The sequence below is a fragment of the Euprymna scolopes genome, chromosome 10 (genome assembly GCF_053919585.1).
Source record: "Euprymna scolopes isolate OS-2025 chromosome 10, ASM5391958v1, whole genome shotgun sequence".
Lineage (NCBI taxonomy): Eukaryota > Metazoa > Mollusca > Cephalopoda > Sepiida > Sepiolidae > Euprymna > Euprymna scolopes.
Genome location: NC_136491.1, coordinates 62,355,233 through 62,375,759, shown reverse-complemented (window position 1 = coordinate 62,375,759; position 20,527 = coordinate 62,355,233). Strand labels below are relative to the sequence as shown.

At 32.3% G+C, this 20,527-nt stretch overlaps 1 protein-coding gene across 5 annotated transcripts in view; it reads left to right on the top strand.

The window, feature by feature from the left end:
- Positions 1 to 20,527, top strand: part of LOC145286012 (rab-like protein 6) — a 254,354-nt gene that overhangs the window by 150,673 nt on the left and 83,154 nt on the right. For 4 of the 5 annotated variants that reach the window (XM_080134625.1, XM_080134622.1, XM_080134621.1 and 1 more), the window contains exons 5-7: positions 11,027 to 11,167; positions 12,116 to 12,221; positions 12,818 to 12,921. In XM_080134625.1, coding sequence (XP_079990751.1) covers positions 11,027 to 11,167; positions 12,116 to 12,221; positions 12,818 to 12,921 — 351 coding nt within the window. Of the gene's footprint in view, positions 1 to 913; positions 1,137 to 11,026; positions 11,168 to 12,115; positions 12,222 to 12,817; positions 12,922 to 20,527 lie in introns of those variants that run through there. The other variant, XM_080134623.1, reaches the window with a different exon arrangement.

The following is a 20,527-nucleotide window of genomic DNA, read 5'->3' as shown; positions in this document are numbered from 1 at the left end:
ATATATATATATATATATTTGTTTTTTTTTATTAAAAACAGAAAATGAAAATGACATATTCATAACTGTCTAAACTGGGCAAGCACCATTTGAAAACCAAAACATTTACTGTATAAAAATTTATTAAAATATAATTGTAAAAACATTTATTGAAAAGTTTGTGTAAGAAAATATAATTTTAATAAAACAATTTTGGGCACTTGATGAGTGTGGACCCTGAGCAAATGTTTGCTTTCCAAGAACCGCTTCCTTAGCAGACATGCGGATGCGCAGGTTTTCAGTGGTCTATTTAGCCATTGAATTACAAATTGGAATCAACAGCAATTTATGTCAGACTTGTATCTAAACTAAATTTCTGTAACTTTTTTCGTGCGCTATTTCATTTAATTTCGCAACTACATTTCTTTCACTTTTTTTTCTAGTCAAGCGTGTTTTCTGTTTTGACTTTTTTTTTCTTTGAGTAAATTTCATTTATACTTTTATTTTGTGCTTGTTTTTTATTTTATTTCATTCTAAATTTGTTATTTTATTTCATTTTTAATTTTAAATTAATTTTTTGGGGGGCCTGAAAGTTTTTCATGGCTAAATAGATCACTGAAAACCTTCTGCACATGTCTGCTAAGGGAGCGGTTCTTGGAAAGCAAACATTTGCGCAGGGTCCACACTCCTCATCAAGTACCCCATTTTGTAATGAAAGCAACATTGGATTTTTATAAAATAGTTTTTTTTTGTTTTTTTTTTCAAACAAATAATTTTAATGAAACATTTTTTTTAAATCAAAGCCACTTTGAAGAGTCAACAAATTAATTTAAATGAAACCGAAAAATCATTATCTAGTTTAATTTTTTTGTTATTTATTTCATGCTTCGGGCATAGTTTAAAATACGGATTTCTCCCTCGGATTTTAACAGGTGCACAAAAAAATGGCGTCTCCATTTTCAGCAATAAACTGTAGAAGTATGAAACTAATGTAATGGATAAAAGTGCACACGTTACATATTTGTCTTTTCGACTATATTTTTAAAATTTTACCAAAATAACACCAGAGTAATTGGGGTTGCTTTAATTATATATTCTGATAACAGAATAGCTCTAATTAAGCTAATTATGTTATGGTATGAGCTCCAACTAAATATGTAAGAACATTTTTTATATTCATATTTTCATTTTTTAAAATGTTTCGTTCTGAAATTTAAAAAAAAAACAAAGAAAACAAATAAAGAACGTTTGTTTACAATAAAGTAATTAATGTCAGCGATAGTATTACTGTCAGCTGCTGCTGCTTCTACGGATCGTTTTTAGATACTTTTTAAAAATAGAACGATTTTTTCCCAGGTATCATGATTTTAAATTGCTCAGTACCACAAGAGAAAGCCGGTTACAATTTTATTTTTAACACATGAATATAGTAAAAAGATTGATTTATTTAACAGTTGGGTGTCCGAAGAAATTTATTTTTTCAAAATTTTCCATACTCGTCATGTTGAAGTCTTTTTTTAACACAACAAAAAAGGAGTTGTCGAAAGAATTTCGGACACCCAAATCTATTAAAAGTGGATAAAATCCCTTCAAAGTGCATTGAGGTTATAAGAAAATAAAGCTGTGTACGCATTACAAATGTTCTTTTCTGTTTCTTATGTTATACATTAGTACATTAGGGATCATTTCGAGTTAAAAGTTTATTTACTGTACCATCTGAACTAGAGAAAATCATGATTAAAATGTGTATGTCTCGTGTAAAAAGCGAATGAAGAATATGAGATATGGTCGACGTTGAGGTGATCAAAAGTCAGATCAAGCATACCGGAAAACAGAATGAGACCAAATTGACAACTCGGAAATTCTAAAAGAAACAATTTAAACAAATTTTATTTTATACTTATATAGAGTAATGCAACAACAACAAATAATTTAAACAAATTAAAAGAATTTAAACAATGAAATTAATTTTTTTCAAATGTTTTCTTTAATTTTTTTTTTTACAATTTTTTTAAATCAATTTTTTTTTCAAATGTTTTTATGTATAATAAATGCATACGATTCTACAAAGGATTTCGTCAAATTTATTGGTTCCCACTCATAAAGGTTTTTGTTTATCGTTACAAGTGCTAATTTGGACTTGCACCAATTTTCCTGTTAATAATTATGTGTAATTATAATCTCCGGCAAATTAAAAAAAAAAAAAAAAATACTCGGTCATTTGACCGAATATTTTTTTTTTTTTTTTTAATTTGCCGTATCCATCCAAAGAGAAAAAAGAACATGCCCCCCCTCCCAAATATCTATCCAAGAAAAAAAAACACGGCAAAAAGAAAAAATGTCTATCTAAAAATAAAAACACGGCCAAAAAAAAAATATCCATAAAAATTATAAAATGATTTGAAAAGCACTAGGTTTAAGCCAAAATAATAATAATAAAAAACAAGGTCACACACGCCAAACTTCTTTCCTTTTCGGAATAATGAATGCTCCCTCAAACGAACTGCGTACAACATCGGAGCCGATGCGTATTTTGCGAGAGGGGCCTTACCCGTGTACGTTGGGGGGGGGGGGTCATTACAAAATCTTACCGAAAACGCTGTTTTATGATGTTAACATTTTTATCACTTTATTTGTTTAAAACTCTTAAATATATAATGTACATTATTATTTATTAATTTATTTGAAAGTATATTCATTTTCGAACAAAACGGTGGTATTTTGAGGACTTAAGGTGCTTTGATTTTTAAAATATGGCGATTTTAGTAGAACCCCCTTGAAATTCGTAATTATCCAAAGTTTTTTATCATCCATGTATATTGCTATTACAAGCGTTTTAAAACAATTGTCTTCTTTTTAGAACATTAAATGCAAGATGGAAAAAAAAGCAAATGTGCACAATTTTCTTCAAGCTAAGCCAAGAAGCTGCTGAAACAGCTCACGATATCAACGAAGCGTTTGGGCCAGGAACTACTAATGAACACAAAGCACAATGGTGGTTTAAGAAATTTTGTGGCGGCAACAAAGATGATGAGTGTAGTTGTCAGTCATTGGTTGTTGACAACGATCAATCAAGAGCTTTAGTCAAAACCAGTCCACACACTGTTAGAACTTGCTTCTGAATTAGACGTAACATATACGACTTCCAACCATTTGGAAGAGATTAAAAAGACAAAAAAAACTTGATAAATGGGTGCCTCACGAATTGAACGATAAACAAAAGAAACGCTGTTATGAAGTGTCATCTTCTCTTTTACGCAACAAGAATGACCCATTTCTCAACTGGGTTGTGACTTCCAATGGAAAGTGGGTTCTTTGACAACCAGCGATGCTCAACTCTGTTGTTAGATACCGCCGAAGCTCCACAACACTTTTTGAAGCCAGAGTTGCACCAGAAAAATGTCATATTGACTGTCTAGTGATCTGCAACTGGTCTCATCCATTAGTTTTTTTGAATGCAGGTGAAACTATTATGGTGAAGAAGTACTGTCAACAAATGAATGAAATGCATATGAAACTTTGACAACACCCAGCCAGAAAAGGCCTAATTCTCCTCCACCACAATGCCCGACCACACGTTGTTAAACCAACCCTGCAGAAGTTGAACAAATTGAACTATGAAACTCACCTACCAACTACCACTTTTTCAAACATCTCGACAACTTTCTGCGTGAGAAATAATTAAAAAACCTAAGTGATATCATCGCCACCCGAACACAAGATTTTTACGTTACTGGCAGTAATACTCTTGTTTTGCATTCGCGAACGTGTGATTCTGATGGCGCTTAATTTGGTCAATGATTTTTGTTGGAGCCGAGATATGTTCATTTGAATTAAAAAGTTAAAAACTACAAGAACTTGTTCACCTGATAGTAGTACATAATTTCTACCATAAACTTCATGCAAAACTGTCTTGCTTCCATGATGGCATCATATGCTGGATAATTTTTAGAAATTTACTTCACAACTTGCCTATCTCTGCCTTTTGTGAACTGAACCTGATCCTTCAACTGTTCTATATCTACTAACCTAAGAACTCTCATCTAATTCTTTCATCATGGCCATACCATCAGTTTTATGTTTTGCATACGTCCCTATAATGTACAAATTTAATCTTCCTCTAGAGTTATCAGATCATAGCCTGTTGTAAAAACTATAATAAACAAAAACTTACCTGCTGTAAAGTGATTGAAATGTTTTGCATACTATGCGCATCTACCAGAGGAAAAAAGAGGCTTCTATTCGCAATTGTAGATTTTTATAGTTGGGACAGATATGTAAATAACTTGCATACATAAGTTCCATGTCTGGAAACCAACTGACTGAAAGGACAAATTGAACACAAGCAATTCGATTTTTGAGAGCACAGAGAGAAATGTTAACATCAAAAATCTATTGTCATTTTGGTTTTTTGGTTTGAAGTTTGGATTGCCATTTGATATTTTTGTTTTACAAAAACTCTCATTGCACATCCATCATATCATTCTCTTATTCACTTGCCAGGCTAAACTTCCATATCATCATTACAATGTCTCATACACATGTCTCATATACATGCCTCATATACATGCCTCATAGTAAACAATAGAAATGCTCTGCTAATTCTAATTAGTTAATGCAAAAGTATTTCGAACTTACTCCATCCACTTCTAGCTCTGAACTGCAATAACACTAACACCTTCTCCACACTGTACTCCAATTTGTATCAACATAAAACTTTTGAATCCATTGCCATCAAAATATATTTTCTTCATGTCTGAGTTCTCATCTGTCTCCATTGTCTTACACTTCTTGCATATAAACTTATCTTCTCTTAAGCTACCAGTAATTTTATTGTACTTTTTGTACATCCAATACTTATAGGTATCACAAAAAATTGAGTTGTGCTTGAATCACTTTCTACAAACTAAGCAGAAGAACTTCCCTCTTTCTCGGGGGCTTTCCAACACCACAACCATTGATCATTTTGTTAACATTCAGTTTCCAACCTTGACTTTCCATAACATCCCTCCAAGGTTTAAACATAACAAGTAAAACGCCCAACTGAACATTCATGTTATTGTTCTTCCGTTTCCTTTTACAAAACTCAATCATATTCTGCAAAGCAAAAATAACAAGTTTTTTCTATCTTTTCTTTTTCTCTCGCTTCCTTTTCTGACTCAGTCAGTAGGGCATCAGTAATCAGTAGGATGCTAACTATCCTTCTACAGAAAGTAAAAGTCCTTCAATGGTGCCATGTGTTGACTGTTAGTGGACCTGTGATATTTTGGGATCGGATCTTAGTGGTTGAGCAGACCTTCATCTGGTTACAAAGAGGATATGGTCTTTCAATACATCATTTTGGGCCCTAACTTAGGCTGGATGGTTGGTCAGAGAGGCCCAATCCAATCAATCAGCTGGTCATGATAAACTCTGGTTCAGAAGACAAAATCAACATTTTTATAAGTATACAGATACTACAAATAATGTTCTCCAGATGGCTGAATAAGAAGATACTGATTCTAGGGTTAATTAGTTTAGAGAAAAATGTCTGTTTTACTATTTTCTTGGATAGTGAAACAAGAAGGAATAACATGTGCTTGTTGACCTCTTCAAAAGAGAGTATATCGCCCCTGTATCTCTATCCTATGAGAGTGAATTAAATTGGACTTTGTGGTTGTTGGAGTGCAGGGACCATGAAATCCTACAAATATTTTAATGACCACTGATCAACCAAGAGACCACACACAGTCCAATTTGGACACTGAAAATAAAGTAAACTTTCCAAGATTTATCTTTCTGAAAGCAGAAGAAACACCCCATTAACAAAGTTATCTCCATTTTCAATACAAAGGTAATTTCTACAAAAATAACACCCAAAACAGTTAAAAATTTATGAAATAGAATATTATTGGAGGCAGAAAAAAAAATATGCCGATATTCTACTAAAAATGGAAAAGTTTCATGATAAAAAAATAAAATCCTATAAACATGGAAAAATGAATAAATCAAAAGGTTTAATTCAAAGTAAAGATCTCTTCAGCTGCATGACTGACAAAATAAAGACAGAATTAAAATCTCAGAATCTACCAGACATCAAGAGTGTCCATTAAAAATGGATGGAAACATCATACTAACAAATACTTACATCATGACCTTCAACACACCAAATACTCCAAAAGAAATAAGAATTGGTTATTCAATTGAAAAGGTTGAATTATTCGCACCAAACCCCCTTGGATACCAGAAATATCAAAACCTTGGACATTATGAAGATGCATGATACCCTCGGCCAGAAAAATGCTGACTACACTACAAACGGGTGCAAATGTGCAAAGGATCACCCAGCCTATGCAAGGGTCTGTAATGTATGGGAAAAAAGAAAAACAAATAACAGTGGAAAAAAAAAACCAAAGCATCTCTTTTCCTGAAGCAAGAAGAATTGTAGATTCATACATGGGGGAGGGGGGGATGCACAAATTAAAAAAAAACACACACAGAAAAAATGATAAACTGATAAATCTGACACACTCAGAAAATTAATGAACCTGAGTTCTGACAAAAATGAATAACCTTTTGCGCACTTTGTGATACTATAAAGTGGACTTGAGTCACTAAGAGCTGAGAGGGGGGCAATAGACAAAGGAATAGGAAACAATAGATAGAAAGTAACAAACAATGAATCTCTAGGTATTTTTAGAGCGAGTTTTTTAGAGTTGACAGGACAATAAAAACCTAAAGATAAAACTGGGAAGAGCAGCTTCCGGTAGCCAGGGTGGGAGTAAACCTCAGATACCAACGTAGAGGCGACAGTTGACAACTAGATGCCTGTCGCAGCAGATGGGAGTTGGACAGTTTTAGAGTTGACTGCGAAACAGAAATAGACGAACGTAACATCGATAGAACAGGAAGAAGACACCCACACACTCACAAGTCCAGCAGTCAATTATATGTAAATATTGGCATTTGTGTTTTTTCCTTTCTTTGTTCCACGATTTATTACATTCTATTTTTGTGAAACCACCTGTGTTCCCATTGTGTTTCCAGCGAGAAAATGACAATCCGGCCATAAGAAGAATAGTCGAACGAAAAAATCCATGGTACACGACGTTGGGAGTCGGCTATCTGTCGAGGCTGCGCACGTCGGGTCACAAATTGGGAGCCGGCAATCTGTTGGGGCCGCACACGTTGGGTCACACTTTACATACCACCAAATGAAACAATGGATGAAACAGAAGTAAATGATTTAATTCAACAACTACCAAAGCCTTTCATATTAATAGGAGATTGTAACAATCATCATGAGCTATGGGGTGGTATATAATTTAAAAAAAAAAAAAAAGAATTGTTGAAAAAATACTTAGCCAAAACAACTGTTTGCTTAATGATTAAGAGAACAAATCTAGTAACAGGTACTCTATCAGCAATAGACTTAACAATATGCGAACCAACTGTATATAGCTGGAGAACCTACATTGACACAATTGACAACAATTATACTAGAAAATGAGAATCCAAATGCCCTGCAGGAATCTATCATGTTGGTGCAAAAACAATATCGTTTTCTCACATATGTTACTTTTATATATGATTTCTGAATTAATTCATTGATATATATATAACCATGTTATATATCATTTTGAACTGCGTTTTTCGCTCTATCGAATCATGTTATTCGTAACCGTTCTCAATTTCTTTATTCATTTTTTTGCAGGCTTTTCAACAACATGGACAAAATTCAAATCCACACAATTTTCTTGTTCTAGTTCAAAAAGCTGCTGAGACAGCTTGTGATATCAATGATGCGTTTTGCGATGAGAAGTGGATCCTCTACGACAACCGCAACATTTGGCACAGTGATTGGATGCCAAAGAAGCTCCACAACACTTCCCGAAGCTGAAATTGCAATAAAAAAAGGCTATGGTAACTGTTTGGTGGTCTGCGGCTGGTCTCATCTATCACAACTTCTTGAATCCAGGAAAAACGATTACGGTAAACAAATTGACAAAATACGCCAGAAGCTCTAACGTCTGTGCTCAAGATGAGTCAGTATGAAGGAACCAATTCTCCTCTATGATAACGCTCGCCCGCATGTTGCTCCACTGATCTTGCAAAAGCTGAATGAATTGGGCTACGAGACTCTGCCTCATCTGCAATATTCACCGGACCTTTCACCCACCGATTATCACTTTTTCAGGTATCTCGACAACTTCCTGTGCAAAAAATGCTTCAAAAGCCGAGATGATGCCAAATCGGCCTTCAATGACTTCATCGCTTTCAGAACATTTTTGCACCAACCTAATACAAAAAGCAAATTGGGAAAAAATTCCAAAACACATGCCAACGCAAGCTAATAACAGAAGCTTAACTAACTCAGAAGAACATAGTACATATTTTAGCAATACCCTACTTTCCAAGTCAAAATAAAACAAACTATGGTTCAACAAAGAATGCCAAAAAGCTGTGAGAACTCAAAATGCTAATTTAAGAAAATTTTAAAATAACCCAACAAAATAAAATTTGGACATATACAAAAACAGCAGAGCGAAAGCACAAATAAATATCAAAAAATCAAAATGGAACATATGGAAAAGCTATGTATGAAAAATAAATGTAAACACTAAAACAAAATGTATGGGAGATGGTCAGGAAAATATCAAGGAACAAGAAGAACCCAATCAAACATGTAATATGCAACAACATGAAGATCATTGCTAAGAACAATATTGCAAACAAACTAGCAGAACGATTTTCTATAAATTCATTATCAAAAAATAAAACAAAAAAAAATTTCAAATTATGAAATGGAAAAAAAAAAAAAATGAACTGCAAATCAAAAAAATGAAGAAAACTGTAACCAATCATTCAATAGAACAGAATTAAAAGAAGCTATACACAAATCTTATGATACAATAGTTGGCTCTGATGAAATCCATTACTAATTTCGTAAAAATCTATCAAAACTATTTCTAGGTTACTTACTACAAATATATAATAAAATATGGATAAATAAACCAATAAACCAAAAATCTGATTACAGAAAATCAGACAAGTTTCAGGAAAAGAAACCCTATTGACCCCCATAACTAGACTTGAAACATTCATAAGGGAAGCATTTGTCAAGAAGGAACACATAACAATTTTTGACATTAAAAAAAAAATATGAAAAGATGGCATTAAAAGAGATATAGCCAAAATGTTTTAACATTAATAACATTCAACTACCATCTACCTTATTACTATCAATGTTTTGATATCAAATAATCCAAAAGAGGTTGATATGCCATAAATCAAACCAATTGAATCAATCTTGACCTGCCACTCATTTGCCCCTAGTTTATTTAAAGCTCACCTCATCTCTCTTGGCACTCTGGAAAACCTTCTCTAGATCTACAAAGGCAAAATACATATATGCATGTGTGCATGCGTGTGTGTGTGTGATACTATGCCAAGGTATGAAACTAAACTGCATTTCATTTATACTTATCTAACTTACTGTTCAATTATTCTCTCAACCATTTTCAGGATCTGATCCATCAGTTCTAAATCTCTAATTATCTTTATCTAGTCTTTCCTTTTTACTTTGTCTAATGTGTCACTTCTACATGAGATGGCGATTTATGTTGGCAATGATAGTATGAAGTGATTTTCTCCATGAAACTAATTTATGTTGGTTTCAATTTGCAATGGCATATCGAAAATAACATAAATTACTTTTGAGTCATTCCAAGTTTATCTAACCAGAGTTTCATTCAATTCAACATAGGCAACTACAACACTGAGCTGGGCACCTTCAGCATTGATAGCATGGAATCAGAACTAACCCTGGCATAAAGGGATACACTACAAATTCACCAAACCATAGCTGTGTCATTCTTTTGCATCCTCAGGAAACGTGAGCTAGTGGAAGCCCAGAATGCACTTTCATATAACATGGTACTACAGGTAAAGCTGTTGTAATTTTGACACCAAGTGACAGAGAACGACTGCTTAAGAAACTCATAAAGCTTGCCTATGCAGTCTATACGCATAAGATTAAATGTAATTGACATCACCAGGACAAATCATATCGACAGGATAGCAAAATGAGTCCACAACTTTTAATTTCTACAAACCATCCATGGAGAATTCATTACAGCCCCTCCCCCCTCTATTCATTCACTTCTTACTTTCTCTTACACCCCCCCCCTTCTTGTTGTCTGAAGTAATGCATCACTTGATAAGTCCTGAATCTAACTAATAAAGCAACAATTTTTAGACATAACTTGATCACATTAGTCTCCTTCTAGGATGATATGATTCCAACACTTCTAACAACTCAATACCATTTTTGTAGATCAATATCTCAATATATCACTTCCTCCATTAGAGTCAAATTGGGAAAAATTTTTTGTTGTCATTGCAATCAACTTTTGGCACGATGCATTGTTTTAATGAGAGAATGTTTTTCTCCATTTATGATTTTTTAATATTCACTATGAATATTCTCAATGGAACAAAGGACAACATTCTTTGCACATCCCAAAATACAAAGGCTTAAACCTTGTTTGCTGATGCTTGCATTTTTGGTTTCCTTGAATGGCTTTCACCTCAGCTAACTGCCGATTTAACCCTGGAATTATTGATGCAAAAACTTTCCTTTTTTTTCCTTATATCAAAACAGTTTGCAAACAATGTTCTGAATTATCAATACATTGGTTTTAATCAACATCGGGAAAGGGAGTAGAATAAAGGTAATAAAATTATAATTAAGAAATTTCAGCACTTATGAATCAAATTTTGAAGTCCAATCACACTCTGATATTCCCTTTATCTATATTATTAATATAAGGATCTTCGTTTTCATTTTTGAGTGTTTTTAGTTGAAATTTGTTGATTTTGGGCTTCATTCAGTACAATTAACAAAAGTATCTTTCTAGCAACCCATGTACATGAATGCTTTACAGTACATTTTGCTCCAGACATCATCAGGTTACCCTGCATACCACTGGTATGAGGTAAAGTTATTCTAAAATTATCTGTAATTCTTTTTTTGATAACTTTTCTAATTTTTTTTTTTTTTTTCCAGGACATTCAGTTATATTGAGCGAGAAATTGTCAGGATTCCGTGCCATATTCCAGTTTTAGTACTTGGAAATCACAAAGACATGGGTCACCATCGAACTGTGTCGGAAGACAAAGCAGTTTACTTTGTGGAAAGTTTACAACGGTAATTGGGAGTTGATAAAAATGAAAAAAGTCTTTACTTTTTTTTTTTTTTTTTTTTGATCATTCTTGGCCATAGAGTATGTAACCAACTGTACTACTTCTTTAATGCTAAATAAGAAATCGAGTCATTTCATCTAAAGAAGAAAAGCAAGGCACATTAGTACTGCTGTTCCCATTCTCAAGCACAAATGTCTTCAAGATCACTAACTCCAATTGTCTCTTTTGTGCTCCAAAGACAGGAGCATACCGGCAGCCATTAACAAATGTAATTCCTATTTACTAATGGTTGACTATTACATGAAACACCACCATTCCTATGTAAGTGCTTTCACCTATGTTGACAAATTTTTCTAAAATATATTTATTTAAACTTATTATTTATTTATTTATTTAAAAACAATATTTAAACTTTTATAGGAACAGTAGAAAGTCCTTACCTTAAGAAAAAGCTTACTTCAAACATTTAGCCGTTTTTAATATTAATTTCTCTTTTGCAAGTAGCACACAGAAGAATATTCTACAACAAAATCGCCTAGTTCTTTAACCAGAATCTTAGCATCAGGTGACTCTTTCAAACTATAACCAAGGTCTGTTTGCAAAGCAATTTTAAATTTCGAGCCATATTTAATTCCTGCAAATTTCAATATTTCTAACTTACTTAAAATATAACTATAAAAGATTAAATGCAATAATAAACTTAAATTTATTAATTAATTTAATATAATATGTATATGATGTAGGAACCAAAATGAAAGCTCTCACAATTTCTGGTTTTCAGTTTTGTTGAAACTTTTCATTGTTTTATATTCAAATTTATGTAAAAATAATTTCATCGTACTTAAAAATGCCTGGAAAAAATCTTGATCCTTTTTTACTCATATTAGCACATTCTCATAATCTCAAAGAATTTGTCATGCTGGTAACTGATTTGAAATAAATTTACTTTTAGAGGAAAAGATTCAGCTCAAGTACGTTATGCCGAATCATCAATGCGGAATGGATTTGGTTTGAAATACCTCCACAAGTTTTTTAATTTACCATTTCTGCAGTTACAAGTGAGTTATCATTTTCTTTTTAAATTTACTTTTACATTTTTATTTCTTTTTGTCAAATTTATATATATTCATGTTTTTAGTGATCATCGTGAAACCAAATTGACAACATTATGTAAATCAAACTAATGAGTATTTACATTTGAAGAGGTTTGCTGTAACGATTAAAAATTAAATTTAAAAAAAAATGCCTATTAAACAGAAGCAAATATCAGATTTGAAAACTGAAAAGAGAAAATGTTTTTTTTTGTTTTTTTGTTTGTTTTTTTTTACATTTAGTTTTAAATTTATTTTAACCTCCATCTTTATAGAATTTAAAACATTAACATTATTTCTATTTGTCATAATGTCATATTTATTCATTTAGAAATTTAACATTTGGAAGAATTTATTATAGAATTAATTTTTAAATTTTCAGTGTGCAAATTTGTGACACTAGATAACTATAAAATCACCTTTTCTTTGCATCTTGGCAAATCCATGGTTTCAAGTAGGGTTCTAGCAAAATTATGGCACTTATCCTGACTTGGTCTGTCTGTAGTTTACAATAAATTCTGTGTCATCAATAATAGTTAAAACATAATTTGTCTATTCTTTAGAGAGTGACCCTGCTGAAACAGTTGGAGATTAATTCTGAAGATATCCTTTCTACAATCGAAGAGTTAAATATACATGAAGAATCAGAAGAACAGAATTATGATATGTAAGTATAATTTAAATTATATTTGAACATTTTTCCTATTTCAAGGGAATAATGTTTTAAGAATTGGACATCTCATTGAGGTAACTGACATCAAAAACAACACAAAATATATTTGGACTCATGTGGATTAAAATTCAAACATCATTTGAATAAAAATTCATGGGGAAAAGCTCAACAAGCTATGCGATTGATTAGAGCATGCAAGGCAAGTGCTTGTTAACAAATTAGTTGGTGAGAGTTTTCATTAAGGTATGAATGTGACTGCGGTTATTTCTGTCAAAAGCTTTACAATTTAATTCTAGTATTTCTGACTTTTGTGAAATTCTTACCATTTTGGAACAATTCAGATTATCAATGGAAACAAGATTTTCATCCTATCTAAATGATAAAAACTTGTGTATGTCTACTTTCATAGACCCATGATTCAAATATTAATTTTAAAAGATTGGCATAGAAAATTGGATTCTACATCTATTTCACTGATGATCAGCAGTAAATATTACCCTGCTGAGGATGAAGAAGCACGAACATGTGTAAATTACAAGATGGCAACTTTGAAACCAACTGACAAAAAAGTAATCAGTAAAAATGTCACAAAAGATGCTTTCATCACTCCTAATATAAGAAGACAATAGGAAGTAAAAGTACAGTTATTTCTAATTTAATTTCGGCCTTCATTTTTGAGGTATGAAAAGTGAACATTGCATTATTTTTAACAGTAAAATTGTATTGACAATTTTAAAAGTATAATCAAATACAATTGAATTAAATGACAGTAAATATGAGCATTCAGTATAATGCTTTACATAATCATTATATTATGGAGCTTATCGCTCCATCCGTTATCATGCTGTGCATCCCTAAAAAACGAAAGTGGAATATTCCAAAAAAACCTTGTCACCCTTGAAAAGGAAATTGAAATATAAAAAAAAAATTTGTGTCGCTGTTGAGGCAAAGCTAATAAAAATGATTTGTCTTTCTTGGCCTTTTGGCTAAGATCTTCAGGTGCTACATTTCAATTTCTCTCTCAGTGGAAGAGAAATCCTTTACGACTAAGACAATTTTTTCTCCACGTTAAAAAACGATCCTGGTGTCTAAATCTGTCCCGTGGGGAGACATTGTGAATAAGTACTATGTTTAATGTAACAAAGTTTTAATATTAAAAAAAGTAACTGGAAAAAGTTATTTCTGATTTAAGTACAAAATGCCCTGGAAATGTTACTTCTGATTAATTATAAAATGCCCTGGGAAATGTCTGGTCTGATTATTTTTTTTTGTTTATTTGCCTCCTCACAAGGGCGGAATTGGACATGAGGTCGATTAAAAATTTAGGGGGAAACCAGCTCCCCAAAAAGGGAACTCTGGTCAATAACAAAAATAAAAATTGTATCAGTAATGAAGAATTTCTCCCCCATTAAACCAGACCAAAAAAGGGTTGAGTTAAGTCACTGGAATGCTAAAACTGATACTACACTCAGAAATTCATGTTGAAGCAATGGTTGCCTAATCCATAACCATGTTAATGTTTTTATGCATTACTTTCGAAAAGCTGCTGAAACAGTTTATGATTTAAACATTACTTTATTTCAAGTATATTTTAAGCAGTCGGTTACGGGATATTAAGTCAGTCTCAGAAATTACTCAAACCGTTTACGATTTAAACATTACTTTATTTCATGTATATTTTTAACAGTGGAGTGGGAGATATTAAATCAGTCCCGAAAGATGGGTGAAACCGTTTACGCATTACAGATTACTTTATTTAATGTATATTTTTATCATTGGGGTGGGAAATATGAAGTTGGTTCCGGAAATGGTTGCAACCATTTACATTTTGGACATTATTTAATGTATATTTTTAACAGTAGGATGGTAGATAAGAAGTCGGTCCCGGAAATGGCTGAAAATTTTACGGTTTATACATTACTTTATTTCATATATATTTTCAACAGTGGGGTGGGGATTATAAATCAGTTCCAGAAATGGCTGAAACAGTTTACTATTTAGACATTACATTATTTTGTGTATATTGTTAACAGTGGGTTGGGGATATAAAGTCACCCCCGGAAATGGCTGAAACAGTTTATGATCAAAACATTACTTTATTTAATGTATATTTTCAACAGTGGGGTGGCAGACATGAAGTAAGTCCCGGGATTGAATGATATGTTCAAATATATACTATCAGAAACGTCGCCCAGTATTGAATGACATAGGTGGAAAACATATAGTAGCAAAATACCCAGCGTCGCCCAGGATCGGATGAGATAGGTGAACGATATATATTAGCAGAATATGCGGCGTCACCCGGGATTGGATAAGATAGGGAAACATATATTCTATGAGAATACCCAGAATTTATTTGTTTGTAATGAAATAATCAGCCCGGGCAATATATCAAAGTTATTATTTAAGTAAGTGGGAGCGACATAGCGAGTTAAAGTTATGAAAATTGTCAAAATTAGAAACATATCCAAGAATTATTAAAAATGATGAAATGTGAGTTACTTCATTGGTGTGTTTGTAATGATATAATAAGCCCAGACAATATATAAAATATATAAGTAGGAGAGAGAGGCATAATGTGGGGTTTTAATCATAAAAATTATTGTCAAAATTAGTAACATATCCAGAATTATGGACAAAGATTAAATGTGAGTTAATCGATTGTGTTTATAATAAAATAATTAGCCCAGGAAATATATCAAAGTAATTGTTAGTAAGAGAGTGTGATAAGGATGGTTTAAATTATGAAAAATAATTGTCAAAATTAGTAACATATCCAAGAATTATGAAAAATGATATGTTATTTAATGCATTAGTGTGTTTGCAATGAAATAATCAGACCAGACAATACATCAATGTTATTATTTTAGTAAGTGGGGCGATGATATGGGTTAAAATGATGAAAAATGTTTGTCGACATTAGTAACATATCCAAGAATTATGAAAAATGACGAAATGTGAGTTAATAGATTGCTGTTTGAAATGAAATAATCACCCCAGATAATATATCAAAATTATTATATTAATAGTGGCGGGGGGGGGGGGGGTGATAATGTGAGTTAAAAATATTAAAAATAATTGTCGAAATGAGTAACATATCCAAGAATTAAGAAAAATGATGAAGTGTGAGTTAATTGATAGTTGTTTTTTATTAAATAATCAGCCCAGACAATATATCAAAGTAATTTTTTAGTAAGAGAGGGTGACGAGGATAGTTTAAATTTATAAAATATTATTATCGAAATTAGTAACATATCCAAGAATTACAAAAACATGATGAAATATTAGTTAATTGATTGGTGCATTTTAAGGAAATAATCAGCCTAGACAATATATCAAAGTTATTATTTAGTAAAGAGGGAAGGGCGAAAATATGGGTTAAAATTATGAAAAATGATTGTCGAAATAAGTAACATATTCAAGAATTATGAAAAATGATTAAATGTGATTTCATGCATCAGTGTGTTTGTAATAAAATAATAAGCCCACACAATATTTAAGTTATTATTTTAGTAAGGAGGGGGCGATAATGTGGGTATAAATTATGCAAAATGATGAAATGGAGGTTAATTGATTAGTGTGTTTGTAATGAAATAATCAACCCAACAAATGTATCAAAGTTATTATTTTAGTAAGGTTGGGCGACAACATTTGTTTAAATTATAAAAAAATATTGTTGAAATTATTAACATATCCAAGAATGACGAAAAATGTTGCAATGTGAGTTGATTGATATGTGTGTTTGTAATGAAATAATCAACCTAGACAATATATCAAAGTTATTATTTTAGTAAGGTGTGCGATATGGTGAGTTTAAATGATGAAAAATTATCAAAATTAGTACCATATCCAAGAATTATTAAAAATGATGAAATGTGAGTTAATTGATAGTTGTGTTTTTTTATAAAATAATCAGCCGATACAATATATCAAATTTAATATTTTAGTAAAAGGGTGATAATGTGGGTTGAAATTATGAAAAATTATTGTCGAACATAGTAACATATTCAATAATCATGAAAAATGATAAAATGTGAGTTAATTGACCAGTGTGTTTGTAATGAAATAATTAGCCCAAGAAATATATCAAAGTTATTATTTTAGTAGGGGGGGGGCGATACAGCTTTAATAAAAAACTAGAATAATATGATTGTGCATTCATTCATGCTGAACAGAACGCTCACAGCCTGCCCATCAACAATATATTACATAGGAAAAATGCTGCTGTGGAATTTCCACAGGTCCTGCTAGTTATTATTATTATGCCTATTTTTTTAAAACAATTACAGCTGAAACTTACTTCATTACAGGGTGGAACAATAAAATTGTCATCCTAAAAAAGATAACACAATTCGATTTCCTTTTGATGAAAACCTGTTTTTTTTTGGGGGTTTTTTTTTTGTTGCAGACCATTTACTAGTTTGCCAGTTGTGTACAAATCCAAAAGAGCGATAGGAGCCTTCTATCATGTCTGAAAGTGACACAATGTTCAATGAGCGAGATCGGAGATGCGCCGCTGTACAACTCATGCTCTTTACTGATCCAAGTTATCACAACAAGACCATTGCCACCACCTTCAAAATGCATCGCTGGATTGCCATGATTAACAAGAACGTTCCCAGAGTGATGAAAACAAAGTTTCCAGCCACAGTTATGATCTTTGGTATGCTTTCAAGTGAGGACCACATCTTCAAAGTCAGCTTGAAAGTCAACACCAAAGTGAACAGAGATGTGCTGAAGAATGTGGTGATCCCCTGGTGCAATCAAGAGGCCATTGGCCGTCACTGGGTGTGTGGCAGCAGGACTCTGCACTAGCCCACCAATCAAAAAAAAAAAAAATCTTGACTTCAGAAGGAGTGTGACAACTTTGTATCCTTCTCTCACTGGCCCCACCTCCTCCAACCTGAACTCACTGGACTACTTCATTTGGTCATATGTTGAGAACATCACATGATCTATAACACCCAAAGCAGCTTTATCACCACCATTGGCCTAGTATTGCCCAAGCTCTCACCAGTGCTTGTGGAAAAGGTATGCTCCTAGTTCCGGATCTATATCGAGGTGGTGAGTGAAGGGGGGGGGGGGCTACATTGAATAAATGTCAGCTCTACTACATAATCAAGTTATCTGAATTGATTTTTTTTCAATAAAAGTTTTAAAATAAAGCTGTAGTGTTGTTTTATTTAAGGTGACAACTTTGTTTCATTTTTCTCTTAGACAATTACTAATTGGCCTTTTTTCCGAAAAAAAAAAAAAAAAAAAAATTTTTTTAATGTCTTGATTCTGGTTGATAACAATTTCTCTCTGCTCATTCACACTTTTGCACAAATTTATTAGCCGACTAATATTAATTCTATATTGTGGGAGGAAAGTGTTTTCGAGGATCTTCTGAATTATGGTTTTCCCAAATATTCCTTTCGAGTTTGGAAATACTTGGTCTTCTGGCAGGAGTCATTTTGTGTCCCTCTTATCTTAATGAAAAGCTGACAGTGTTTTTGAAGCTACTTTGTCCCACAGGCCTTTGTGAAGTAGGTAGGTGGGGCATACGTTAATTACCTCTGTAACAGAGGTTTGTTTTGAGACTGGAGTCCAATACTGACAGTGGATTTTTTTTTTTTTTTGTGGTACTTGTACAGTTTAATCAAGATATTAAAAAAGGAAAATATTAAAAAAAAAAAAAAAAAAAAAAAAAAGTTATATTGTACATATCTTGAACTAAAGATCTCCGGGAAAAAATTCACTTAATTTGATCGAGTAGTTTTTTTGTTCATGGTGGCAACTTGACTTTACTGAATGAGGATCTGTCGGCTTTACCATTGATATTACTACATTTACTTGGTTGGAGTGAAAGGTTATTTGGGTTTGGTTCCTTTGTAACTATTTGCACCTAATATCAACTTCCGATCCAAATCTAGAATGATAAATAACCTAAATGAAACTTTTGTCTTTTTCATTTTAATGGGTAAATAGACCCGGCTTTTTAGTGTCATCCTTAGCCTATTTGCCAAAATAACTGTTAGGTTAGAATATTTTAGTTCCCCTTTATGTGCCTTTAACTTCTTCCGATCCAGTGTCAATCAGAGCTACAATCTGTCTACCTCTGATTTTAACTATACAGCTCATTTCAGAGGCCTGGTTGGGGAGTGTGTCCTTGTGCTCCTCTATTTTCCTGCTCAACTTCGTAACAGTATAAAATATAATAATAGAATGCTAAATTCAAGACCCATTCTCAACCCATTCATTGCCAGTTGAGATCAGATCCAAACTTCATGTCTGTCCAGCAAAACTGTAAAATACAATTCTTCTCTCTTGGCAAAAGAGAAAGTCAGTCATAGAAAGAGAAAAGAAAGGGAGCGAAAGAGTGTGCGTGCGAGAAAACTATGCATTTTAGCACAGGGCATGTGGAATGTTATTTTGGTTTTTAATTTTACTGTTGGTTAGACAAGTTTGACCTTTGCACCAAAACAAAATATTCTCTTAGACCTAACAGTTTTCACCAATCGCTTATCTCGATCATTTAATGTATCCAAGAATACATTAAACCAAATTTTTCCAGTAACAGTTTGTAAGCAAGCAGAGTCCAACACTGCCATACTCAAGTCTTTTTCACAAGATTAGACATTTTTACATTAGAATAAGAATCATTTCTCAATGTTTGATAGCATGAATCAACATTAAACAGAGTAAAGTTCATCTGGTCTGATAGATATTATTTCTAGAATTGAAACTCATTCACTCTCATACAAAATGCTTAATTGAATTGCAGTTAAAACAACACATCATCTTACCTGTCTTTTTCTCTCTTACTCACTGTGTAAAAAAAAAAAAAACCTGGTTTGTCCTTAGGATTTACTTTATATATTCTATCATGATAAATATCAGGAAATACTTTCTTCACTATATCTTTCATTGTTACATATGTCAAGCTTGAATGTTTTTTGATTTTTTTTTAAGCTAATTTTTCATTTTCCTCTAATACACTTCAGAACAAAAAAGGCCTGTACTTTTTTTGTGAAGTAATTCCAAATTTCTGTGAGTTTTGACACAAAAATTCATATTGTATCAAAAATTCATTTAAACTAGTAGGACATGTGGAAATTCCACAGTGGACTCTTTCATATGTAATATATTGATGTTTACATTTTTGTGGATGTTCAGCATAAATAGAGACACCCCGAGTTCTTTTGTTAAACTGCAAAAGTATATATCTAAGCTAGCAGGGATGCCCGGTATAGCCTGGTCGTAAAATATGCTTAAATATGATATTTTAATTTATGCAGATTTCATATATATTACTATAAGAGTCAATTTTCGATCCATTTTTATATATTATAAACTTGTGATTTCAAAAATAAAAACATATCCATATGGCTTGTGTGCATCAGCTTGAACCGAAACTAAAACTTAAGAAAAAAAAGAATGTATGTATATAAACTTGAGTTCCTTCAGCTATAACCGATACAAAAACTGATAAAGAATTCTTGGTAAAATTATTTATTACAAGAAATCGAAAGGCATAACAATTAAACGACAAACATTCGGAAGAAAAAAAATAAATGTGACACAGAAAATAACACGCACGCTATCATATTTAATATAT